Raw genomic sequence first — 26,434 nt, forward strand, 5'->3', positions numbered from 1 at the left:
TTCAATCCTCAGCACCACATAAAAATAAAAGCTCATTGAAGCCAACCAGAACTCATCTCGAGTAGCCAGCAGAGCCTTCCCTTCATGTTCTCCCAGGTATCTATTACTAGGTACCTATACCTGAGAATTTTCGGAATTTGCGTTTTACATTTGGATGGCAGGCACATTTTCCAAGATGTTAAAATCCGATCTTGGCATTTTGATAAGAAGCCCCAAGCTTTTCAGACTTTGAGGAATTTTAGACACAAGACAAATTTTGAGAGAATCTTTTTGGAGAAGTTGATCCTACAGTGGGTCCTTTACATTTTGTAGGAGTCAAAGCATTCCAGTGCAGTGTGCGACCAAAGTGAGTAAGGCTTTTTTAAAAGGGAGCTGTTTGTACCTTGGTATGTTGAAGTTTTAGTAAAACAACTTGGTTCCTCCTTTTGACTCCAACTCTCTGGCAAGTCCATTGGATTTTATCAGTGTAGGGTTTTTAGAAAGCCACTGCTCTGTTCCTAGAATTATACTGTGTTCGATGAAGGCTTTGTTACCGGTTTTTTTTTTTTTTTCCTGTCTTTCCTGGCTCTCTTTAGCCATCCAGGAGGGTTCTCTGTACTTCAGGCAAATAGAATTTTATCAGGAAGCCTATCAGTTTACCTCAGCAGTATGGTGTCCCAGTCCTTTCTGTAACCACCTGCCTATCAGTGCCATTAACCATTTAGTTCTACATGTTCTTTGTTGCACATAGCAGACATCTCTTTCTAGTAGTTCCCATCATCTCTATCATTAGCAGTAAAAATTGTCAAAGAGGAACAAGAAAACTCAAGATGTTGCAACATAAAAAAGACCTGGCCATCTTTAGATTAAACCAGAGTGACCTGTTCAGAACTTTGTTCTAGACACTAGCATTCGTGACTGTAAACATGTGACCCAATAATTGCCAGCTCTTTCTTCTTTTCAATGGTCCCAGGAGGTTCCAAGTTCAGGTTCAGTCTATTCCTTGCTAACCAGGTAGCATATGCCCAAGAATACTGGAGAGCTAAAGGATGGCCTGATCTTCCCTCCAGTGGGCAGGCCCAGAAGACACAGTTTATATTAATCTATCTCTAGATTAGTTGAAATCTAAACTATGTGTCTTGAATGATTGACTATAGTTAACACTCAGCTCCTGCCCTTTCTTGGAGTAGTAAGGACAGATCTTTTCTGGTGACTCACCTGCCATAGTTACAGACAATACTCTTCCTTTAGACAGCATTATTTTTTTTCCTCCCTTGTTTTGTATCATACTGCATAACCTTAAGCAAATTATTTGTTTCAATTACCTTGTGAAAAATTCCTGTCTTAACCTGAGAAATGGTATTTTGAAAGCATCAGCCATTATAACTTCATTATTTAGTGTTACTAATGAGAGCAAAGCACTTAGCACACTTCTGGGCTATATAGCAGATGTTTAGAAAATGTTAACTGTCGTCATGTTAGGCTATCTAAATACATGACACTCTGCTGTTTTTTCCTCCGTACCAATAAGTACTCCTAGGGCATTGGTTCTGAAGACAAGATGATATTTATGGAGAGCAGAATGGATGGAGAATTATTAGATCTTGGTTCTGATCTGGCTTCTGACAACAATTGGCTGTGCTTCTGAAAAGTTCACTTGAATAATCTGGGCCTTTGCTTATCTGTGAAATGAGAGGGTATAATAGTGATCACCTAAGATATCTTTAAATGCTGAAATTCTGCAATTCTATCTTTGCTTCTCTGTGTGTTCTTGGAGGATTACTATTTTTTGTGTGGGAGTTAGAAAAGCAACTTTCCCATTTTCTCTCAGTTCCTCCTTTCTAACTCCCTCCAGCACACAGGGTGCCAAGAGTGACTTAGGTTGAAAGCCTAATCCATCTAGGAATGCTATTGAATATGAGCTCACTGCTTTCCATTTTGGAACTTCTGAGTTGGGGTGATAGGGCCATTTGGTTCACAGTGATTGGTTCCCTGCATGGATGGACCAGAACAAATAGCTTTTGAGCTTTTCCCCACGCCTCATTCCTAGTCTCTTCTTAGCCACTTTATAGAGCCGGACACTCCACCTCTGCCCAGCTCTGCCACAGAACAGGGATTACTTCTCCAGGTAGGTGTCTGCCTGTAGCAGTGTGTGAACATTCTCCCCAGCTGGTTAGCTTTTGTCCACAGTGGTTCTGGAATCATAATCTTCAATCCTTGGTTCCAGCACAGTGCCCTGGCACCTTGCCTCTCATTTTGGAATCCCATCATTCTTTCCAGATCTGTTATTGACCTTGGTAGGGCAGGTGGAGGGTCTGAGAAATTGGGTATCAGGTTGATTGAGTAGTGTTGGAGAGAAAGGAAAGGGCACAGAGTGATTAGAATGGAGTTCAGGCTGCCATGGAGGCAAGCTCACTGTTGAGCAGTGTTGAGAAGTGGTGCTGTTAGAAGGGTGATTCTGGGAATCATGGGAGGTAAGGCTGAGGCTGAGGCAAGGGGAACAGGGGAAGCCCTGCTGTCATTGTTCTCCATTTCTTCTTCCCTGCAGGCTGTGGCGCCAGGCTGGGCTCTACTAGCTTAATACATTATAGTGACTGGGTCTTTGCCTACAAGGCAAAGTTTATATTAATTCTGAAAAGAAACTGGAGCTAGAGTTGATTTTTCTTTTTGCTACTTAGGTGGAAGCCCAAGAATATTATTGAATTTCATAGCTTTGCACACCCAAAGGTCCTAGCCAAATTATTGTCTCCTGGCTCTCTTACTCTGCTGCTTCCTCCCTTTCCAATTTCCCCTATCCAGCCCATCCCAGGCCTTCACAGGTAGTTATCGCCACACTGTCTGGTGCAAGTCTAACAGGTATGGAACAAAATAGGCTTGACTAGAAGTTGACTCCTTGCAGCTCACCCTGGACCATGTCACTGGGTGGAAGAGGAGGACTGTGATAACCGTGGCTGGGAGCCAGCTTGTAAGTTGCCTGCCCTGCCCAGCTGAGTGGCAGCCCAGAACCCAAGAGCAGCACCTGGCTACAGACCACAGACACTGCGAGGATGAGTGCAACGATGAGCACCGCAGCCCCCCTCCTCTCAACCTCGGACACAAGCGTGGCCACATCTACCTTCTCCTTTGTGGACTATGTGGTATTTGTTCTGCTGTTGCTTCTCTCCCTGGCCATTGGTCTCTACCATGCTTTTCGTGGCTGGGGCCACCATACTGTTGGCCATCTGCTGATGGCAGATCGCAAAATGGGCTGCTTTCCTGTGGCGCTGTCCCTGCTAGCCACCTTCCAGTCAGCTGTTGCCATCCTGGGAGTTCCATCTGAGATCTACCGATTTGGGACCCAGTATTGGTTCCTGGGTTGCTCCTACTTCCTAGGGCTGCTGATACCTGCTCACATCTTCATCCCTATCTTCTACCGTTTGAATCTCACCAGTGCCTATGAGGTGAGCAGGGAAGGTCGGGGGAGGCATGGGGACCTCCAGAGATATGAATGGAGAAGAGGACAGGACATACATGAGGTGATCTAGGGCCCTAGATCACCGCCATCCAAGGAAGATGACAGAGAATTCCCCTGAATTTCTCAGTTCTTCCTGGACATGGAGTCCAGGTGGGGCTGGGAGTCCGGGGAGTGCCTTGCTGAGGAAGGCTTAGAGTGGACATGCGTTAGATGTTTCCTCCTGGGTCTTTGAGGGAAGGGGTATGTGTTGTGGAGGGCAGACTTGGGAGGAATGCCATACCTTTTCTTTCTGTGTATTCCTACCCAGTACTTGGAGCTCCGATTCAATAAAGCAGTGCGGGTTTGTGGAACTGTGACCTTCATTTTTCAGATGGTAAGTGGAATGTGATAGAAATTGAGCCCGGGGCATGTAGAGAGCTGAATTTAGGCATGTTGAGGGAGATGGAGTTTTCCCTGCTCTCAGACTGGCAGGATTGAAATTCCTGTGAGGGGTCAATGTCATAGAAGCCATCAGCGGCCTCCTGCTGCCCATTCTGTCCAATGCCACCATAGGCACTGGGGTGATAGTAAGCCAGACTTTGGGAGGAGAAGGGAGAGGGAAGTAAACTAGGAAAGGGGAAATCTTGGGGAAATTGGAGCTGAGGTCCATCCTTCTCTCATCCCACCTGCATCTCCTCTCCCCATCGCATCATTTCGCATATCCAACAGGTGATCTACATGGGGGTCGTGCTCTATGCTCCATCTTTGGCCCTCAATGCAGGTGAGGAGTCAGGCCCCTGGCTTCCAGCAGTGGAAGTCTGGGAAAACACCTTTGGGAGGGTCAAAGAAGGGCAATGTGCCATAAGAACCTAACTTTGGACAGGGAGTTAAATCATTGCATGGGCCCTTGGGTTGGCTTCTATCAGGTAGAAGCAGGATTGGTTCACCTTACTTGAAAGCTGATCAAACATTACTATGCCTCTCCTGAATTGGTTAATCAACACCTTTTGGTGGAGCTTTGCAAACATTTTTCCCCATTGAGAATGGTTTATTTTGTCTTTAATGACTAATTGCTTCATCTCTATGACTTAGCATAGCTGCATTCACCAGGGCTTTTCTGGCTTCTGTCTTGGGAAATCCTCTTCCAGAGATATGAGTGTGACTTTTATCTGCTTACAGTGACTGGCTTTGATCTGTGGCTGTCTGTGCTGACCCTGGGCATTGTCTGCAACATCTATACTGCATTGGTAAGTGCAGTAAGGCCTGAGAGATAAAGAAGGGATGAGGGGCTGGGATTGTAGCTCAGTCGCAGAGTGCTTGCGTCCCAAGTGTGAGGCACTGGGTTCGATCCTTAGCACCACATAAAAATAAATAAATAAATAAATAAATGTCTTGTGTTCATCTACAACTGAAAAAAAAAGAAGAAGAAGAAGAAGAAGGAATGAGATAAGAATATAGGTGAGGAGATGGGGTGAAATCTACGGATAGGTTGGGGTGAGGGAAGATGAGATTTAGGATGGGAGGTAGGAGTGAGGATGGGAATGATGCCAGTAGAGTCCCAGTGATTACTGCCGGAAAGTTGTGTAGCCTCCCCGCTGGTTGTGTCCTCCCTGTGGATGATGTGGAAGATATCTTTGGCAGGTGTGCTGTCTTTTCTCTGCAGGGTGGACTGAAGGCTGTCATCTGGACAGATGTGTTCCAGACACTGGTCATGTTCTTAGGGCAGCTGGCAGTCATCATTGTGGGATCGAACAAAGTAGGAGGCTTGGGGCATGTGTGGGATGTGGCTTCCCAGCACGGCCGCATCTCTGGGATTGAGTAAGTACACACTTTGACCTGACTGCAGTCTGCAGTATCTGGGATCTAAGCCCATCCTAAAACCTAGTATCTGGGCATCATAAGCAAAGGGCATGCTGGGAAGCTCAGGTGCAACACTGCATGGGCAGGAAGCTGGCACTACAGAGAGGAACAGTGATCACAGGTGCCCTGCTGGTGTTTGTGGAGGATCAGGATGGTACCAGGATGACTACCTGGGATGAGGCTGGGGTTGAAAAGAGGGAACTCTCCCTCCAGCTTGCTGTGCTATCTCTTGAGTCTATCCAGGTCCTTGTCTTAAGTCATTCTCTTAGCATAGCAATGGCACTTTGCTCTGCTGTCCACTTACCTCTCTTTCCAGGGACAGGAAAGCCAAGTTGGTGTCTGGGGCTCTGACATGGTGGCTGGGTGGCATCTGTTGCAGGCTGGATCCTGACCCCTTTGTGCGGCATACCTTCTGGTCCTTGGCCTTTGGGGGAGTCTTTATGATGCTCTCTTTATATGGTGTGAACCAGGCTCAGGTGCAGCGCTACCTCAGTTCCCGTACAGAGAAGGCTGCTGTGCTGTGAGTGCGGGGTCAGGAAGCAGTAGAGTAGGGGGTTCCCTGGAGATGCATGGGGTGGGGCAGGATGGCAGGGTGCACATGCATCCATTGGAGCCAGGAAGTAGACCTCCTTTCTGAAGGCTCAGGAGGGTGTGCCTGATGGTGCCCATTAACCCAGACTTACCCCTTGGCACTGACTTTTTGCAGCTCCTGCTATGCGGTGTTCCCCTGCCAGCAGCTGGTCCTCTGCATGAGCTGTCTCATCGGCTTGGTCATGTTCGCCTATTACCAGGAGAATCCCATGAGTACCCAGCAGTCTCAGGCAGCTCCTGACCAAGTGAGAGGGCCTCTCCAGCTCCCTCCTGTGCCCATGAGAGGCCAGACCTGGCATCCAAGCAGATAGTTTGTTTTATTTATTTATGGTTTTATGTGGTGCTGAGGATCGAACCCAGTGCCTCCCAAGCAGATAGTTTGAGTAGCTACAGAAAAGCCCCATGGCCTGGATGGGAGATGGAGGAAAAGTCCTCTCTAACTCTGAGGTTCCAGTAGTCTAGAGAGTCAGATGCCAGCCCTAGTCATCACCTAATTAGTGCTCATCCTGCCAGGATGGGGGCGTGGGGAGAAGGTTACTTTTAACCTGTCCCTCACTATGCATGACATGCCCTGCCAGGAGTTGTCATATGCCTGGTCTTATATAATCCTTCCAGAAGTGTCATTTTATAGAGGAGAAATCGCCTTGGTGAGGTAGGCAGTGTGCTGACATCATACTGCTAGTCAGAGGCAGAACTGGGACTTGTGCTGCCATGTGTCACTGTCTCTTCAGGGCCCCTTTTCTGTTGACTTGGGGGAGGTCACTTATAGTAGCAGATGCCTGTGTATCTGACTCCCTATCCTGATGCACCAGGCTCTGGGGACTTGCTGGGGCATGTGCAGAGGGGTTTCTGTGCACAGCCTACCTGGGGAAGGCACCTTTCTGAGGAGGTCCATGTACTCTGCTCTGCTTGCAGTTCGTCCTCTACTTTGTGATAGACATCCTGAAAGGTCTGCCAGGCCTGCCTGGGCTCTTTGTTGCCTGCCTCTTCAGTGGCTCCCTCAGGTATCCCCTTTGACCACTTGCCCCAGGTGTGGTGCTCCTACTCCAAGGGGACAGGTGGAGGAGGGATCCCATTGAGTTTCTCACTGTGCCATCCATTGTGGATGACAAGATATAGTCCAACTGTATAAGACCACAGCCTCTGCAGATGATGCTCTGTTGTGATTAAGAGTTCTTTTTATAATGTCAGGAATCGATTGACTTCAACAAAAGCTTTACCTACATCCGAAAAGGACAGTGTCTGGGGCTCAGTAGTAGAGCACTTGGCCTACCACATGGGTGGTCCTAGGTTCAGTCCCCAGTGCTGCAAAAAAAAAAAAGAAAAATCAACAAGGGACAGTGTCCTTGCCTTCCAGACCTCCTCTGAAGTATCCCGAGTTCCAACTGTGAGGATGGTTCTAGGTTGCATATGTCATCTCTGTCACCTTTTGGGCCCTGTTCTCTCTGTAGAGTCCCTTGTTAGTTCTGCCTATCTTGGCTCCTGGGCACAGTGCTGTTCCTCATTCTCTTTTTTTCTAGCACCATATCCTCTGCTTTTAATTCATTGGCAACTGTTACGATGGAAGACCTGATTCAACCTTGGTTCCCTGAGTTCTGCGAGGCCCGGGCCATCGTGCTTTCCAGAAGCCTTGGTGGGGTTACACTTCCCCATATTGTCAGTTTTGTTCTTTCTGAGATACACCCTGACTACTGTCAGCACCTATTTTATTCTGGGCACACCAGTTGCCTGGTGAAGCCCACAGCCTTCACCCCATGGTTTTATATATCTCAGAGCGTTTCCTGGGGAGGTTTCTGAGTCACATAGCACTGAGAATGGGCAGAGGGACCTGGAGCTGGGGCATGAGGAATATGTGCCCTCTTTCCAGGGCTCCAGGAGTGGTGGCTTGGTTGGGTAGTTGTATTGTTTTTCTCTCTTTTTATGGTGTTTGCTCACATCTGCTTATTTTCTCCCTTGTGCTTTTCCCCAGCCTTTGGCTATGGGATACTTTGTCTTGGAATGGCCTACATTTCTTCCCATTTGGGATCTGTGCTGCAGGTAATGAACTATGGAGAGAAGAAAATACTTTGTAAGGAAGAAAAGGGATTGATTGAAATAGGAAATTTTCAGCAGGGTATGGCTTAAGGAGCAGGTGTCAGAAATCCCCTTTGATGACCACCTTTAGCTTTTTGCCACTGTAGACTCTCAAGTGGCAAAAAGCTCTCAGGTTGCTTCTGGGATATTGTCAGTTCAGAGAGACATAGAGTTCAGCCTGAAGTGGGAATCCAGAGCACATGCCCGCAGTCATTTCTGCCCTCTGTTCCAGGGGGAGGAGATAGACAGCTGATGAGTGGGGCTATGAGGCAGTGATTGGTAGTTGTGCTTGCTCAGTGAGCCTGGGGTCTTTGATTGTGGGTGGTGTGTTCTTTTCTCATTTTTCCTCAACTCTGTCCTCCCCAGGCAGCAATCAGCATCTTTGGCATGGTCGGGGGGCCACTGCTTGGACTCTTCTGCCTTGGGATGTTCTTTCCTTGTGCCAACCCTCCTGTGAGTGATGTATCTGGGTCCACAGTCATGTGCATGGGATGGGCCTGTGGACTTGGTTGGCAGGGCTTTCAGGATGGGGGGCTGGAGACTGTGAAGGTTTGGCCTTGTGACAAGAAAGTGTGCTGTGTCTTTGGGCAGGGTGCCATTGTGGGCCTGTTGGCGGGACTCATCATGGCCTTCTGGATCGGCGTTGGGAGCATAGTGACCAGCATGAGCTCTAGCATTGCACCTTCACTTAATGGGTCCATCTTCAGCCTGCCCATCAATCTGACTACCACTACTGTGACCACCCTGATGACCCCGACCACCCTCTCTAAGTGAGGCTGGGCTTGCTGTCCTTCTCCTTGAGGGCAGAAACTCAGTTTTAAGGATCTTAAAACAGGCCTTGCTAAGGGATTGGCCACCAGAGGACTTTGGGAAGTGTTGGCTTGGGAAGTGTTGTTGCAGGTGGATAGAATGAGGTGTCTAAGAATGCCCTTTCAACCATTGCTAATTGTCTTCCCCCCTCTCTTCTCTCCAGGCCCACAGGGCTGCAACGATTCTATTCTCTGTCTTATTTATGGTACAGTGCTCACAACTCTACCACAGTTATTGTGGTGGGCCTGACTGTCAGTCTGCTCACTGGTAAGGATCTGGTATTGCTGTGCAGAAAAATGAGGAGGGGCAAGGGGGCTCCTGAGGACTCTGCCCCTCAGAGCCCTTGGCTGTAGGTAACAGCCAGGCTTCCCAGCAGAGGTCCCAGAGGTGGGAGGGGGCTGAGACTTCTGCTGAAGGGACAGCCAAGGACTTGCTGCCCTGGAGGGTTCCCCAGAAGTCACTCAGAAGTTCCTTTGCCTTCAGGGGGAATGCGGGGCCGGCCCCTGAACCCTGGGACCATTTACCCTGTGCTGCCAAGACTTCTCTCCCTCCTGCCCTTGTCCTGTCAGAAGCGGCTTTGCTGCAGAAGCCACAGCCAGGTGGGACCCACTGTCACATGACCTACTTCCTTCTCTTGCACACAGATGCCACTTGCCTTCCAAGTCCCCTCCTATCCCCTTTTCTGTCTCCTGTCTCCAGCACTCCTTTTTCTAATCATGTGCCTAAACAGGGACTGTCCCTAGCAGCTGCCCTTCCACAAGGCCGAGCTGGCTCGGGGAGCAGAAGGATCAGCTTAGCTCAGCCTGGCCTTTCTGCTGCCCTGTCCCACTCCTGCTCTGTACTGTGCTCCTCCCTCTCCTCCCCTGCTCCCCCACTGGCCTGGCTGGGCTCCCTTCTAGCGGGGACCCAAGCAGGGTCTCTCGCTTTCCTACATGTGTCCCTCATCACCCTTGCCCACCTTACCAGTTCCACTGCCTTGCTCTGCATGTTCCCAGGATGTCCCCACGGACTGTGACCTGTTTCCGGAGAAGAAGATGAATGGGGTGCTGTGGGACAGCAGAGACAAGGAGGAGATGGCTCAGGATGGCTCAGCCCACCAGGGCAGCAGCCCCACTTTTGTTCTCCAAGAGACCTCTCTATGATGGGGACAGATCCCCACTGCCAGCCAGCAGTCGGAGGACACTATAGTGCAGGGATGGGACTGGGTGACTTTGTCTACACCAAAGGATTTTGTTCTTAAAGGTTCTCACCTGCCATGGAAATTGTCCCATTCCAGGCGGGTGAGGGGAGAGCAGAGTTTCTCCTCATCCTTTGCCAGTCTGTTCTCTAGAGGACCAGGCTGCAAGGGGAAGGATAGTGCAATAATGAGCATAGGAGCAAATCCTCTGGGAAAGGGATATGGCTTCTGATTCAGCATAGCCAGTGTCCTTTGGAGAAGTTAGAGACCATACTTCTGGGGAAAATTGTCCTGGGGCCCGATTTGACAAGATTGACCAGCTCCACCAGCTCCACATAGCTCAAAGCTCCTTAAAGGACAACTGTTCCCTTATTATTCCATGTTGACACCGATTCTGTCAGCCTTGGTGGGCCCTGTGATCCCTTTCTGGTTGTCTGTGACTCCCAGGCTCCTCATTCTTGTGTGCCTAATTTGTTCTTGAGAGGTTTTGATGTCCCTGAGCCTCTCTGAATAGGCAGGTGTGTTCATCTGCTTTGTGTACAGTAGGCAGATTTTCCACATCACTGACCCCATCCTAAAACACTGAAATGGGCTTTTGGGGATGGGCAAATATGGATCCAAGGAACCAGGGCCGTAACCAGGTCCTCTGTGGAATATGCTATCCTTGTCTCCTGAGCCAGGCACCCTGGTATCATTCTGTCATTGATACTCCTATTTTCTTTTGGAGTTTCTTTCTCATGTATCTTTGTTCCTAGGGAATAAAAATTGCTGTTGGATCTAGAGTCTTGGCTTCTGTTCTGTCTTGAACTATCCACCCAGTCCCTGGAGAAGAAGAGCCCCTCCTGTGCATAGATGTGTTTGTCAGTGGAAGGGACAGAGGGGCCTTCCACTGAAACTTCCTGGAGTTTCTGCAGTTCCACATCTGTTGGGGCAGCATTGCGCTCCTCAGGGTGGAAGATGTACTTACTCCTTAAGGCTTTACTTCTTGTGGCTTAGGCTGTCACCTGTTGCCCTTTTTGTCCTTTGCCAAACAATCTCTGTTGCTGAGAAGCTCTCCAGATTACCTCAGCAGAGATGTCCTAGGCAGATCTGAGGATTCAGCTCCTACTGAGGCCACCTTATGGCTCCCAGACATGACCCAGCTAGTCTCATATCCTGTGCTGGACATTCTGTCTTCCTGTCTCCACCCCAGCCTTATTTTTTAAGAGACAGAGTCTTGCTGTGTTGCCAAGGTTGGCTCCATACTCCTGGGCACACCTGATCTTGCTTCTGCCTCCTGAGCAACTGGGACTACAGGCATATGCCACAGTGCTGGTTATATCCCAACTTTCTCTTTCCACTTTAGTTCTCTTTCCACTGCTGCTCTGGCCAGCCCTGTGGGAGAACAGGCTCATCATGCTCAAACCCAGACCCCAGCCACGGCTACTCTGCCCAGATCCAATTAGAGCACCAATGAACCTAAAACCTTCTGCTCATTATTTCCCCAATCCATGACACACTGGAATTGAGAATAAAAATTCCTATTCAGTATGGGATGTAGCTCAGTGATAGAGCTGTCTAGCATGTGTGGGTTTAATCCCCAGCACTGCAAAAATATATAAATTCCTATTCAATATGGACTGTGGATATATAGTCTTGAGCTATTCCAGACCTGAGAAATGGCTGTGATGGTCAGGTCCAAGATATGTCCATTAACACTATTTCAGACATGCCTGGATGGGGCTTCAGGGGTAATGGAGAGAATAAGATCCCTAGAGTTTGATTTGCCAAATTAGGGTAGAAAGAGTCTACTCAGAGGCCAGGTGACTAGGTATGTAAGTTGTCAGTATCCATGAGAACTGGTTCCAAGAACCCCCTCAGATACCAAAGTCCTCGACTGTGCAAGTCCCCTATATAAAATGATAAAATATTTGCATATAATTTATCAAACCAGGGTTTTCCAATTCAAGCCTTGTTTCCTGGTTCAAGTACCCTGGCTGAGCTGCCTCTGGAGCAAGGTCTTATGCTGAGAACAAGCTATGTGAAAATGTCTAGGCAAAGCAGAAATGGGAGATTTCTGGCTCAAGCCATAGGAGAGAGCAACAATTGTGTATACCAAGAACTAGTGAGATAAGATCATCTGTGGATTCTTTTTTTTTTTTTAAGAGAGAGAATTTTTTTAATATTTATTTTTTAGTTTTTGGTGGACACAACATCTTTGTTTGTATGTGGTGCTGAGGATTGAACCTGGGCTGCACACATGCCAGGTGAGTGCCCTACCACTTGAGCCACATCCCCAGCCCCATCTGTATTCTTGAGGCCTGGCCTCTGAATCTCATTTCTTGGCCAATCCAGGAGTTATGGAACAGTCAAGAGCAGGGCACATATCCCTAACCCCAAGCCCAGGGCTTAGTATAAAGAAAAATTCACATTGACCATTCTTTCAGGAAATGGGGCTGGGAAGAAATACCCATAATCAGTCTCTTGAACTCAGAACCCTGAGCCCTCTCTTGCCTAATCTCAAACCCCAAGCACTTCTGCCCCCTCCCTCCAAACCCAAATGTTCTAAGGATTGTCCATCCTCCCAGCAGGGAGTCCTAGAGAACACCAGATGGACAGAGACCCCTAGGTCTGCCCTCCTCTCCGGTAGCCCCTCCCACTGGGGGCTTGAGGGCACTGCTCCCTGGCTTACTATCCCTTCCCACCAATCTGCCAGAGATCTAGACCTAACTGGTGCTCCTTTGTTCATTCTTCAATATATACTACAAAGGGCCTTAAAATAGTGGCCATTTTATAGCTAAGGATACTGCTATGTCACTCCAGGACCCTGAACCAGATGCCACTATTGGCATTTCAGAGTTGCCCCATTTAGCCTCAAAGTCTTGCGTTTAGTTATATTTGCACAGAAGAGGAAATAGTCCCACAAATTTTCAAGAACTATTATGGGGGGCGGGGAATGGCAACAGGTACAGTTCTCCATACAAATAATTCAAAGTTCAGAGAACAAATATGCTCCTTTCCTTCTAATGCCATAAATTTCTTTTCTTCACATAGCATTTTACAAGTGCCATTTAATGCTTTTGAGGATGGAGTGTAATAGATCTGGGATCAAACGCTGGTTTAGCCAAGTATGGTGGTACAGGCCTGTAATTCCAGCCACTCAGGAGGCTGAGGCAGGAGGATATAAGTTTGAGACCAGCCTGGACAATGTAGTGAAAACCTGTTTCTAGCATGTGCAAGGTGCTGGGTTCGATCCTCAGCATTACATAAAAATAAATAAATAAAGGTATTGTGTCCAACTAAAAAAAATATTTAAAAATTGTTTCCATTTAAAAATATATTAGGGCTTTGGGGTATAGCTCAGCGGTAGTGTTTTGCTTATCATATGCAAAGCCTTGGGGATAATCCCCAGTACTGTATTGAAGGAAAAAAAAATTGCATGCACTTTTATACAGAGGTATATATGCAATCCTTAAATATTGGTTATTATAGTAATTATTGTATTTTTCAATGTACTTTCATATACTACCTGATTTTATGCTTTGAGAGAAAAGCAAATCTCATCTGCATTTGTGTGTGTGTGTGTGTGTGTGTGTGTGTGTGTGTATGTGTATGGTGTAGAAGACTGAACCCAGCTGTTTTAGTCAGCTTTTTTGCTGCTGTTGCTAAAGGATCTGACCAGCACAATTAGAGGGGAGGAAAAGTTTATTTGAGGGCTCATGGTTTCAGAGGTCTCGGTCCAGAGAAGACCAGCTGCATCCCTCAGAGCTTGTGGTGAGGCAGAACATTATGGTAGAGGTGTGCCAGAGGGAAGCAGCTCACATCATGGTGATCAAGAAGCAGAGAGAGAGAGAGACTCTGGCTCCAGATACAAAATATGCCCTGTAGCCATGCCCCCAATTAACCACCTCCTCCAGCCACTCCTTCCTGCCTCTAGTTGCCACTCAGTTAATCCCATCAGGGATTAATTCACTGGTTGGGTTAGAACTCCCACAATCTGGTCATTTCTCCTCTGAACCTTCTTGCATTGTCTCACACGTGAGCTTTTGGGGGACACCTCACATCCAAACCATAACACCAGAACCTTATGCATGTTAGGTAAATAAACACTCTTCCATTGAACTATACCCTCAACTCATCATCTGCATTTTTACTGATTTTTAAATTCACTTTTTTTTTTTTTGTATTTTAATGTATAAAGTAACTGAATGGCTTGATTGGTAAAGTGGTTGAGACAGCTAGAATTTGGGTTTTTGACTTTCAGTGGCCCAACAAGTTGTACTATTGCTGTGAAAGCAGCATCCTTTTGGTCAGGGTGTTTACACAAACAATGGGGTCTCTCTGGAGACAGCAATCTGGAGTACAATGAGACATTAATTGGGGAGGCCAGTAGCACCATCATTCTAGAATTTTTCTAGGGCCACAGCTTTTAAACTTTTTGGATTGAGGCCCATGGGAAGAAATATATTTTACATCATCATCCAATACATGCATTGCTATAGTTTGAATCTAGAATGTCCTCCAAAATCCCATGTGTTTAAAGCTTGATACTCAGTATGGTGCTCTTGGAAGGTGGTGGCAACTTTAAGAGTTGGGGTCTAGTGGGAGGAACCTCAGGGCTAACACATGTTAGCTGCAGGGTGGGCTGAACACTCAACCCTCATCTGTCTGGTTTCTTATGTGTCTGGCTCCTTGTTTGCCTCAAATCTGAACACTCAACCCCACTCAAGGCTGAACACTCGACTCCACCTGTCTGGTGCAAGGGAAACCCACATCTGGCCCCTGCCTGGTCTTCCTGATGGCAGAAGATGGCACCCTTAGCAATTACTCTATGATCCAATCATTGTAGCCAAGAAGGCAGCTTACAGACTCAAAGACCCCATTAGATTTTGGCTATTAAAAACTCTCCCTTCCTCTTCACTCTTTCTTCTCTGTCACCCGCCCCTTCTCTCTCACCCTCCTTCTCTCTTTATCTCTCTTTCTTCCTCTCTCACTTTGCTGTCTCTCCCTCTCTTTTACTCTCTCTCACCCCCTCTCCCTCTCTCTTTCTTCTCTTGCTTTCTCTCTCTCTTGTGCTTTACTCTCCCCCAATCTCTCTCTTGCTTTGCTCTCTCCTTCTCTTTTTCCCTGCTCTTTCACTCAATTTCTTTCTCTCTCTCTCTTTTTTCTTCCTTCTCTGTTAATGACACTACCAACAATAAAGATCTCTTGGTCGCTCCAAGTGTCATGGTCACTTTCCTTTCAACACATACTGTGTACCTTACTAAAACTAGAATTTCATGAAAAAAAATACCCATAGGGTGTAGTTAGTATTTTCTGAGCGCCTCACCTTCCTGAATAATCCAGTCCATTATATGAGTAGAGGAAGGTAAGCTTTCATGGTGGGGACTGTTTGGTGTGGGATATCAGAACTTGAGTGAGGAGGGAGTGCACACATGGGATTGGCCCAGGTTGGGAAGTCACAGTCTGAGCAAGGGAGAAGAGCATCCACCTGAAGGGGCTGATTAGCCTGGAGGCCACAGGGTGGGGATGAGGAGAGGCCATGTGGGTTGGGAGCCCGAGTGGATGAGCATGAGCTCAGTGGGAATGTGAAGGGCATCTCCACAGGGAAGAGATCTGATGTGGGGTGTCAACTAGGGTGTAGCAAGGAGGGAGCCAGGTTTTCATAGCCTGAACAAGCGTGTGTGTGTGTGTGTGTGTGTGTGTGTGTGTGTGACATGAAGAATCAGAACCTAAACAGAATGAAGAGGGCATCTATACATGTGAGTAGCCCAACCTGGGTTGCTGGAGCCTGAGGGCAATGAGAAGGAGGTCTGTATGAGAAGAAGCGCTGTGGATAGGTGGGAGCCCAAGTAGGGTGAGGAGGTCATCCATCCTGGAGATTTCCTGGAGGTGGGTATCAGCATAGGATGGGTGATGAGGTAATCCACACAGGGGCCAGGTTGGGGCAAGAGTTAGGTTTCTGTGCAAGAGACTCTGATGGGGCTTTGGCTTCAGAGCAGTGTGTCAAATAAATATATTAAGGATAACACAGGATATCAGAGATGGGTGTTATATGTATGAAAAGGAAGGATGAATTCTGTGTTATGAATTGGAATAGGAGATACTAGCATACATTCATGATTTTCAACATATCTCTAGGAAATAAATAGAGACAGAATTAGCTCTGCCCAGAGAGCCTGGGAGCAGTAGCACTTCAATAATAATAAGTATTTTGTGCCTAGATTTTGGCTTCTAAATGTCATTGTCCTCTAAAAAAAAATCCAGGGCTTCTGAGAGAAATAGATGATTTTAGGGTGGGGGCCAAAGCACAAGATGTTCCAGGAACACCTTGTGCAAGAAAGCAAAGTACTTCTCAAGGGTTGATAAAATCATCTCAAAAAGACATAGAAGCCAGCTGGCTAAATCTGGGACAACGTGAGCATCACAATTATAGTATTGGATTATAGCCCATTGACTACCAAACAGAAATCATGAGTTAATATTGACACAAGGAAGTGAATAAATCAGAAGTTAGAGGAAGAATAATATCTTTACATAATTTTAAATACCTTCCTCTGTACAAAATACTTATTGGTTACAAGGGGAAAAGAAACATTTTTGTAGTGAAAAAGCCTGGCAGATATCATCTTAATTAAGTAATCAAAATGAGCATTATTAATTGTGGGGCAAATGACAGTCATGTGCCATCTGATAAGATGCAATGGGAAGAATGTACTATCCTGAGGTATTCCCATCAAAGGTGTATAACCCCAATCTGATCATGAGAAAACATCAGATAAAAAACTGAACTGAAAGACATTCTGTAAGATAACTGGCTTGTAATCGTGGAAAGTATGAAGGTCATGAAAGTCAAAGTCAATGACAGATTGAAATATTTTAGGCTGGAGACTCAAATGATATGACAAATGCAATATGATTCCGAAGTTCATTCTTCTGCTATAAAGGACATCATTAGGACAATAGGTGAAATTTAAATGGGAGCGGAGGATGAGATGGAAGTGATATTAATTTTGTGATTTTCCCAGTTCTATTGCTATTACATGGGATAAAGTTCTTCTTGGTAGGAAATATACAATAAAATTGATTTCATGCATCATCTACTAATTGTTGCAACCCAATGTTTGAAAAATGCTGTGGTGCTCAGTGTCCTTCCCAGTTTGCAGGTATGCAACTTGTTCCTTTTCCATTTCCAAACACTAACAGTCCCACAATTCTGGGGCAGTCATGGATTTTCTATTAAAGTGGCCACATCCTCTGAGGAGCCACTTCTGGCTGTTCCCCTTCTCGTGGGAAATAAAGGGCCCATCAACCTGCAGTCCCAGTAGGCCACTTTGCTTCCCCTCTGTCTGTTCAAAAATGAAGCAGCCTACTCCATGTCAGGGTGATGGTGGGAGGATCTTGAGTCCATTTGGCCATTTTTGCCAGTCAGAGGAAAATCCTTCCAATCATTCTAGTATGTCACTGAGCCATTGGCAGAAGCTCTAGCTCAGCAATAAACTGTTTGGATTAATTGTCAATGAGAAAATTTTCAAACTAAAATTTGACATGGATATCCCAAAATGAGCATTAAATATATTTTCAGGTTCAGAAGGACTCATGAAGACAGATGTGGTGACCCACGCCTGTATCTCAATGATTTGGGAGGCTAAGGCAAGAGAATGGCAAGTTCAAGGCCAGCCTCAGCAATTTAAGGAGACCCTGTCTCAAAAAATAAAAAGGACTGGTTATGTAGGTCAGTGGTAAAGTTCCCTCTGGGTTTATTCCTGAGTTCTAAAACAAACAAACAAACAAACAAGGACTCATAAAGTTTTCAATTATACCCATTTTTTTGAAAGAATTACTAGGGGAGATATTCCAGAGAGAAGAAACATGAATTCATCAAAAATGAACTATTAGGGGCTGGGGTTGTGGCTCAGTGGTAGAGTGCTTGCCTAGCATGTGTGAGTCACTGGGTTTAATCCTCAGCACCATATATAAATAAATAAAATAAAAGTCCATTTACAGCTAATTTTTTTAAAAGTGAACTATTAGGATGACAAACCATTTAACCAATAAAATTATAATCTGGAACTAAAATCCAAGATGATATTAGAGGGTTATGGAAGAGAAAGGGACAAAAGGAAGAAAAGTGAGCTAAGATCCTCTTTTTTCTTTTTTAGAGAACACAATTCAGACCAGATAACTACAGTAACAGAAAAATTAAAGTGTACATTGAATATTTGGAAGATAACTACCCCAAGCAACTTAATGAGGCCCTGTCTCAAAATAAAAAAATAAAAAGGGGGGCTGAGTTATGGCTCAGTGGTAGAGCACTTGCCTAGCATGTGTGAGGCTCTGGGTTCAATTCTTAGCACCTCATATAAATACATTAATAAAATAAAGATTCATAAATATCTAAATAAATATTTTAAAAAGGACTACAGATGTGGCTCAGTGGTTCAGTACCCCTGGGTTCAATTCCTAGTACAAAAAAAAGATAACTAATAACATACTGGATATACAATGTATTACTGTCACACTATTAGAGTAAAAAATAAACTATGTGGAAAAAGAAAATCCTTGATTACTTCAAACAAAAGTAGAAAAGGAGTAGAGGGGAAAGCATGCTAAATAAAAATCCTTAATGATAGGATAAGAATATATCTAAGCAAATCCCTAGCCCCATTAATTATGAATATATAAAATTAAGCCATAAAAGTCATAGATATTTGATTTTAAAATAAATAAATAAATCAAGCTACTGGTTATTTTATTTATTTACTTAGGTACAGGAAATTGAATCCAGGGGTGCTTTAACTGAGCTACATCGGCAGTCCTTTTTATTTTTATTTTGAGACAGAGTCTCACTAAGTTGCTGAGACTGACCTTGAACTTGCAATCATCCTGCCTCAATCTCCTGAGTCGCTGAGATTACAGGTGTGTGCCACCGTGCCCATGCTACTTAGTATTTTAAAAGAAATTCTTAAAAGAATTTAATGGCATAGAATTATTGAAAATAAAGGATAGAAAAAATGTGCCACTCAAATGGTAAAAAGACTGTAGAAATAGGAGCAATAATGTCATACAAAATAGGGTTGGAGGCATAAAGCAGTGAGCAGTGAGTTAAATGCATTAATTAATGATAGTGTTTTGTGTTGTTTTAAACAAAGAAGACTTCTGCTGTATTTGTGTATCAAACAACCAGATTAGTTAAATATCTGGATTAAAGCTCCTGTTGAAATTAATTAAAATGCCAAATAAAATTTTTTAATCTTCTTAAGGTGGGGCATATAGGTCAGTGGTAGAGAGCTTGCCTAGCATGTGTGAAATCCTGGGTTCAATCTTCAACTACACAAAAACCTCTTTAAGTCATCACCTAGCGACTAAGAGATTACAGATTTATTGGGCCAAAGTCTAGACAAGGCAGGAATCCAGAGCGGTAAGCAGGTCCCTGAGACTGCTTTTGTCCTTAGTATATTTGCAGATTTGGGTAAAATTGAGCTTTAGTTTTGTCAGCTTCAATTTTGACAGCAATGACATCTAGGCATGTGCAGACAGATAGAACTTCTCTCCACAAAGCTTTTTTCCTTTTCCTTTTTTTTTGGGGGGGGGGCGTGGAGGACCCAAAAGTGTGATACCTTCAGGCCCCAGGGACTGAAAGGAGTGTTCCTTTAGACTCAAACAGAGCAGATGGGGTGGGAAGTGGGCTGAATCTCTGGAAAATCACAAATTGTCTTGTCAATTTATAGCCTAAATTTGCTTTGGTCAATAAGTCAAAATGTGGTGCTTTGAAAAGAATGATGAAATTCACCAACTGGCAAAAACCAAGAAAGGACTGAATAATTCATTCTTGAAACACAAAGGATACATAATTATAGGTAGAGAAACAAGAGAGTATCTGAATAGTCCTATTCCCGTTAAAGAAAGAGAAACAGTAGTAAGAAATACCTTATGAAGAAAACCCCAGGCTTGGGCTGGGGTTGTGGCTCAGTGGTAGCGTGCTTCCCTAGTATGTGTGAGGCACCAGGTTTAATTCTCAGCATCATATAAAAACAAATAAATAAAGGTCCATTGACAACTAAAAAAAATATTTTAAAAAAGAAAGAAAAAGAAAACATCAGGCTCACAGGTTTCACCATTGAGTTTGACTCATTCTTCAAGGAATACACAATTCTAAATTTACACATATGATTCCAGAGTATAGAAGAAGCCTTTCTGAATACATTTCCCAAAAAACAACAACAAGCATATAAGACAGGGTCCCACAAAGTTGCTTAGAACCTTGCTAAATTGCTGAGTCTGGCCTCAAACTTTCCATCCTCCTTCTTCAACCTCCTGAGCTACTTGAATTATAGGCATGAACCACTGTTCCTGGCTAAAATTATTCCTTGTACATATCTCATTGTACAATATTTTAAACCTACAAATATCATGATAATATTGGCATACCTCTCATTTCCAAAATATTATTAAGAAGAAAAAGCAAAGCCAGGTGTGGTGATGCATGCCTGTAATCCCTGCTTGTTGGGAGGCTGAGGCAGGAGGATCATAATTATAAGGACAGCCTCAGCAACATAGCAAGACCCAGTCTCAAAATAAAATAAAAAGGCCTGGGGATGTAATTCAGTGGTAAAGCACCTCTGGTTTCATCACCGGTACAGGGGCAGTGAGGAGAGAAAAGAAATATACTGTAACTATAGCACTAGACAAGCAAAATTTTAACTTGACAATCTGATGGGGGGGAAAACTCATTTAATTTTTTTTATTACCATTGAGTTTGAGAATCAATCTCTCTCTCTCTCTCTCTCTCTCTCTCTCTCTCTCTCTCCCTCTCCCTCTCCCTCTCCCTCTCCCTCTCTTTTCTTTTCTCCTGTCCCCTCCCTCATTTCCTTTTTTGATTTAGACTCTTCTGTAAATTGCCTGGTTCCTATCCTTTGTCAATTGAAGAAATTGTTAGTAGACTCCCAGCAGGAACCATCTTCCAAAATTTTGTATATTTTGTATATTTGTTCTCTAGACCTTTTACAAAACATGGAGTTTATTCCTTTGGTACTTTGGAATCTACAGGAAAGGTGATGGTGTGGACAAGGAGGAAAAGGATGTTGTCAAAAAGGAACAACCAATGAATGTTGCCATGGCTAGACTGAAAGGCTACAGTTACCCAGGACACTATTGACATTGTGGTAAATAAACAAGTTAAGGGCACGATTCTTGCCAAGAGGACTAATGTGCGTGGATATTTTGGCCTCTCAGGGCCTTTAGCATGCTAAGAATGTGCTCTTCCATTGAATTATACATTCCCCCCCCCCCAACATTTTCTCTTCCATGAGAGAATCAGAGTTCTCAGATTCCAATTTTTAAATCTTTTAAAGATTTGGTTAGAATTGCAATAAGTTTATAGATTAATTTGTTTGTCTTGGGTGGCAATAGCATAGAAACTTCTACTCCTGGGTGATGGGGGGTCCACTGTAAGTGGCTTTCTGTTTGGTCTCCTTTGAGAATACCATTTGATTGGGACAGGGATTTTTGAAGAGCCCACACTCTAACTTGTCCACTAGGGGTCCCCAATATCCACAGTATGGATGGTGCTTATGGCAGGCTCCCCAGTGTTCTTTAGATAGGCAGGTCACTTTCAAGTAGAAAGCAGATGCTAAAAGCCCTTTAACTTGCATTTTTACATGCAGAAATGCAGTAGCAAGCAACCTCTACCTTATGGACTCTGAAAAAGGTACTGGCCGAGGGCTAAAGCTCACTAAAATCCCAACCCTAAAGCAATTATACACAATGTCTTCCATTCTTGAATTGCATACTTGCCAAGAACCAGTTGTCTTTTTGTTTTTTCCTCCCTCAAAACTGTTTGCTGGTTGTACATGTATTGTAATCACCTTGCAGTTATCAGGTGGGAGTGGAAGTCCAGGGTCCCCACAGAGCCCATGTTGACACCCTGGAAAGATACCTGGTCACCTTGGGGAAGAGGATAAGTTTAGACTCCCCACCAGGCCTCTGCTGAGCACCCTGACTGGGCAAAGACAGGGTGCTCCCTATATGGTCTCCAGTGACACTATAGGTGTGGGGCTCTATTTTCTGACTATGGATTTGCTATTCTGAACATGTCATAGAAATGGAATCATATACTACATAATTCTCTTTGCCTGACTTGTTCCACTTAGTATAGTTTTTGAGATCTTGCATACTGTAGCATGCACCATTGCTTCATTCCTTTATATCGCCAAATAGTAGCCCAGTGTATGAACTACCACATTTTGTTTATCCATTCATTACTTGCTGGACTTTTGGAGTATTTCCACCTTTTGGCTATTGTGAATGAATAATGCTGCAAATAATATTTGTGTACAAGTTTTTGTGTGGACATGTTTCCATTTCATTTGGGATCGACTGCTGGGTTACATGGTAACTCTATATTTAGCCTTTTTTTGAGGAATCACTGTTATAGGATATCTGTTACAGGATATCTGTCCGCTGTAAAGCTTAGGCAGTCATAGAGACCCCCTCTTCAAAACCTGATTCTTGCAATCATTCCAGAAAGATTTCAGACATGTCACTCAGAGTAATAGGCATGAGTTTTTTTTTTTTTTTTTTTTTTTTTTTAGATGGGATAGGAAAAGGGGAAAAGAGAATACTCTCAAGAGATAGAATGGGTCCTCTCAGAGAAGAGAGACCGACAGTGTGCTCCTGTTAGGGAACAGTCAGGTACGAATGGTGGGAACATGAGTTTAAGAGAATAATTCTATAAAGTGGGCCCACTGTGCTGACCTCCACATGCTTTCTTTTCCAAGAAGCAATTTACTTGCAATCCTGCCTGGCCTAAGCAGACAGGATAAGTCACATTCCTCAGTAAACTACGTGTTATCTGTAGGAGAAATACAGGCCCAAAATAATGCCAATAAGAGGAACCCAAGTCTCCCGAAGGAGACTTTTGTGACCAGATCCTAAAACTCAGAGAGAGAATTTTTTTTAATAGATAATTCTTTCTAACCATAAAATCTGTAAGAACACAATTAGGAAAAAAATTTCCAATTAGAACAGGTCAGAAGGGCCAAGGTGACCTAGAGTTGTCATGGCAGTGGGACTTGAAAATCAGAAGTCATCCTGCTGTCAGTCAAAATTCAAGAGGTGGACCTGGCCGGGAATTTCTGGAAATTTCTCTGGGATCCCCAATAAAACTGCAGTGCAGAAGAGATGGATTGTCCCTCTCCTCCCTGAGAGGACCCATTCTCTCCCTTAAGAGTGTCCCCTTTCCCTTTTCCTATCCCTTCAATAAAACTCATTTTTGTTACTCTGAATGACATGTCTGAAATCTTTCTAATTTGACCACAAGAATCGGAGTTTCAAGGGGGGGTCTCTATATTGCCTCAGTTTCCCGGAGGCCAGAGCTTTATAACACCCTTCCCACCCTCCAGATTTTGTTGGGGTCACAGGGAAATTTCCAAAGAGTCCCACCCATGTCCACCTCTTGACTTTTGATTGACAGCAAGATGACATCAGACTTTCAAGTCTACACTGTTTGTGGAGACAATTCTAGGTCATTTTGGATATCTGTCCGCTGTAAAACTTAGGCAGTCATAGAGACGCCCTCTTTCAGTTTCTAACTGAAACCTGTTCTTACAGATTTTATGGTTAGGGGGGAAATTATCCTTATGCCTATGAGTTCTGCAATCTGGCTTGTGTAAGAGTCACAAAAGTGCCCCCCTTCAGGGTAACTTATGTTTTTATCAGCATTTCCCATTTGGGCCTGCATTTCTCCCAAAGATAACCTAGTTAGGGGAGGAATGTAACATATCCTGTCAACTTAAGCCAAGTCGGGCTGCAGGTAAATTGCTTTAAAAAAAAAATGCATGTGGAGGTCGGCAGAGTAGGCCTAATTCATAGAATTATTACCTTAACCTTATGTTCCCACTGCTCAAGTCCATCTGTTCTGGATCATTACCAGGATGTTTTTCCATAATGGCTGCAAATTTTACATTCCCACCAGCAACGTAAGGGAGTTTCTGTTTCCTCCATATCGTCGTCATTGTTTTGTTCATCTTTTTTATCTTAGCGGGTGTGAAGTAGTTCTAACTGTGAGATTTGTTTTTTGTATTTTATTTTTATTTTTAGAGCAGTTTTAGGTTTACCAAAAAAAAAAAAAATTGGTCAGAAAGTACAGAGTTGCTGGACTTGCTTCCTCCCTGAGCACAATTTTTCTATTGTTTGTACCCTGTATTAATGTGGTACATATGTAATAACTGACCAATAGGTGTTTGATATATTATTATTAACTAAATTATTAACTAAATCTCATTATGGTTTTGTTTTTGTTTATGTTAGGGTTCACTCTTTGTGTTATATATGCTATGGGTTTTTCCAGGTGTCTACCATTTCTAGATCTTTTTTTGCATGCAGTATTGGGGATGGAATGGAGGAATGCTCTACCTCTGAACTCCATCCCCAACCTTTTTTATTTTTTATTTTGAGACAGGGACTCACTAAATTGATGAGGCTGATTGGACTGATAATCCTCCCACCTCAGTCGCTGGAATTATAGATATGCACTACTGCTCCTGTATAGAATTACTAATCTTCTTTCTGTCTCCATAGTTTTATCTTTTCCAGAATGTCATGTCATTGGAATCATCACTATGTGGTCTTTTCAGATTGACTTCTTTCACTTAGCAATATGCTTTCAAATTTCCTCCATGTCTTTCTGTGGCTTGATAACACATTTCTCTTTATCATTGAATAATATTCCATTGTTTGGATTACTATAGTGCATTTATCCATCTTCTGCTATGAGATATATTGGCTGTTTCTGAGTTTTGACAATTATAAATAAAGTTGCTATAAGTATTTGTGTGTAGCCAGACATGGTGGTACATATCTGGAATCCCTACTACTCGAGAAGCTGAGGCAGGGGGATCTTAGGTTCTAGGCCAGCCTGGCAACTTAGTAAGACTCTGTCTCAAAATAAAAAAGGGGGAAAAAAAAGGACTGGAAATGTAGTTTAGTGGTAAAGCACCCCTGGGTTATCCCCAGTACCTTAAAAAAAAAGTATAGGTTTTTGTGTAAAGATGTTTTCAACTCATTTGGTTAAATACCAGGGAGGGTGATTACTAAATTATATGATAGGAGGACATTTAATTTTGTGAAAAATTGCCAAACTGTTTTCCAAAGTACCGTTTTGCATTCCCATCAGTAATGAATAAGTTTCGGTTTTTCCACATCTTTACCATTGTTTCTGGTGTTTTGGAATTTAGCTATTCTAATATGTGTGTAATGGTGTCTCATTGTTTAGCTCTTCTAATAGGTATGTGACAGTATCTCGTCATGATTTAAATATTCCCATGAGAGGCTTCCTCCTTGTCCATACTTTAGTTAGGCTCCTCTGAACACTTTTCTTTAGGCCTCATCTTCGGCCTTCTGAGCTCAGTTTTAGCAAGAATTCTGCTAAGCTAATACAGCAAAAATCCCCCACCCTTGATATTCTGTCAAGTTCCTCTTTCTCCCAGCTTCTGACACCTGACCAAGTTCCTCTTATTAATTCTGTCTTTCCCTCACCTGGCCTGTTGACTGTAAATCCCCAGATACTCTTGTACTATATTTACAATACCAATAAAAATGCCAACAAGATTTTTGTAGATAGAGAAAAGCTGATTTTGAAATTTATATTCAAAAATAAAAGAACTAGAATAGCTGAAATAATTTTGAAAATAATAAAGTTTAAGGATCCACACTAGCTAATTTTAAGACAATCTATTAAGATGCAGTGTAGAATTAACAAAAAGATAGACACATAAATCAATGGAACAGAATAGAAAATCCAGAAATAGATCCACACACATGTTCAACTGATTTTTTTTTACAAAGGTACAATGGCAATTCTATGGGCAATCTTTTCAATAACAGTACTGGAAGAATTGAACATCCTTATATAAAAAAATGTAACTTTGATCTATACTTCACAAATTATAGAAAAAATAACTGATGAATCTTAATGTAAAATTCTTAGAAGAAAACATAGGAGTATGCCTTTTATGACCTGGGTTAGGCAGAGTTCTTAGATATGGCACCAAAAGTACAATATATAAATTTTTTAAATGGATAAATTAAACTTCATTAAAATGCAAAACTTTTGTTTTGTAAAGGACACTCCTCGGAGAATAAAAAGCAAAATCACAGTTGAAGATAAAATCTCTGCAAATTGTGTGTCAAAAGATTTGTGTTCACAGTATACAAAGAGCTCTTGAAACCCAACAGTAAGAAAATTATCAACTGAATTTTTTTTGGGGGGGGTGTTCTAGAGATTGAACTCAGGAGCACTCGACTGAGCAACATCCCCAGCCCTATTTTTTGTATTTTATTTATAGACAGGGTCTTACTGAGTTGCTTAGAGCCTTGCCTTTGCTGAGGCTGACTTTGAACTCATGATCCTCCTGCCTCAGCCTCCTGAGCCCCTGGGACTACAGGCATGTGCCACTGTGCCCAGCACAACCAAATTTTTGAAATGGGCAAAAGATCTGAACTGATATCTTACTTAAAAAAAAAAAAAAAAA

At 43.7% G+C, this 26,434-nt stretch overlaps 1 protein-coding gene across 2 annotated transcripts; it reads left to right on the forward strand.

Moving 5' to 3' along the window:
- Positions 1 to 68: 68 nt before the first annotated feature.
- On the forward strand, positions 69 to 10,705 carry Slc5a6 (solute carrier family 5 member 6). Of its 2 annotated transcripts, none has more exons than XM_048804660.1 (16): positions 69 to 2,107; positions 2,879 to 3,419; positions 3,804 to 3,806; positions 4,142 to 4,193; positions 4,592 to 4,659; positions 5,076 to 5,230; positions 5,652 to 5,792; positions 5,979 to 6,108; positions 6,779 to 6,867; positions 7,384 to 7,496; positions 7,833 to 7,900; positions 8,303 to 8,389; positions 8,528 to 8,706; positions 8,910 to 9,013; positions 9,230 to 9,345; positions 9,742 to 10,705. In XM_048804660.1, the coding sequence occupies exons 2-16, from the start codon at positions 3,027 to 3,029 to the stop codon at positions 9,886 to 9,888; spliced, it is 1,845 nt and encodes a 614-aa protein (XP_048660617.1). In that variant the 5' UTR covers positions 69 to 2,107; positions 2,879 to 3,026; the 3' UTR covers positions 9,889 to 10,705. The 2 variants fall into 2 exon arrangements, with proteins under 2 accessions (XP_048660617.1, XP_048660616.1); XM_048804659.1 differs by having other exon boundaries at positions 72 to 2,107; positions 3,741 to 3,806.
- The last annotated feature ends 15,729 nt before the right edge of the window (positions 10,706 to 26,434 follow it).

This window comes from Marmota marmota, unplaced genomic scaffold (genome assembly GCF_001458135.2).
Source record: "Marmota marmota marmota unplaced genomic scaffold, marMar, whole genome shotgun sequence".
NCBI lineage: Eukaryota > Metazoa > Chordata > Mammalia > Rodentia > Sciuridae > Marmota > Marmota marmota.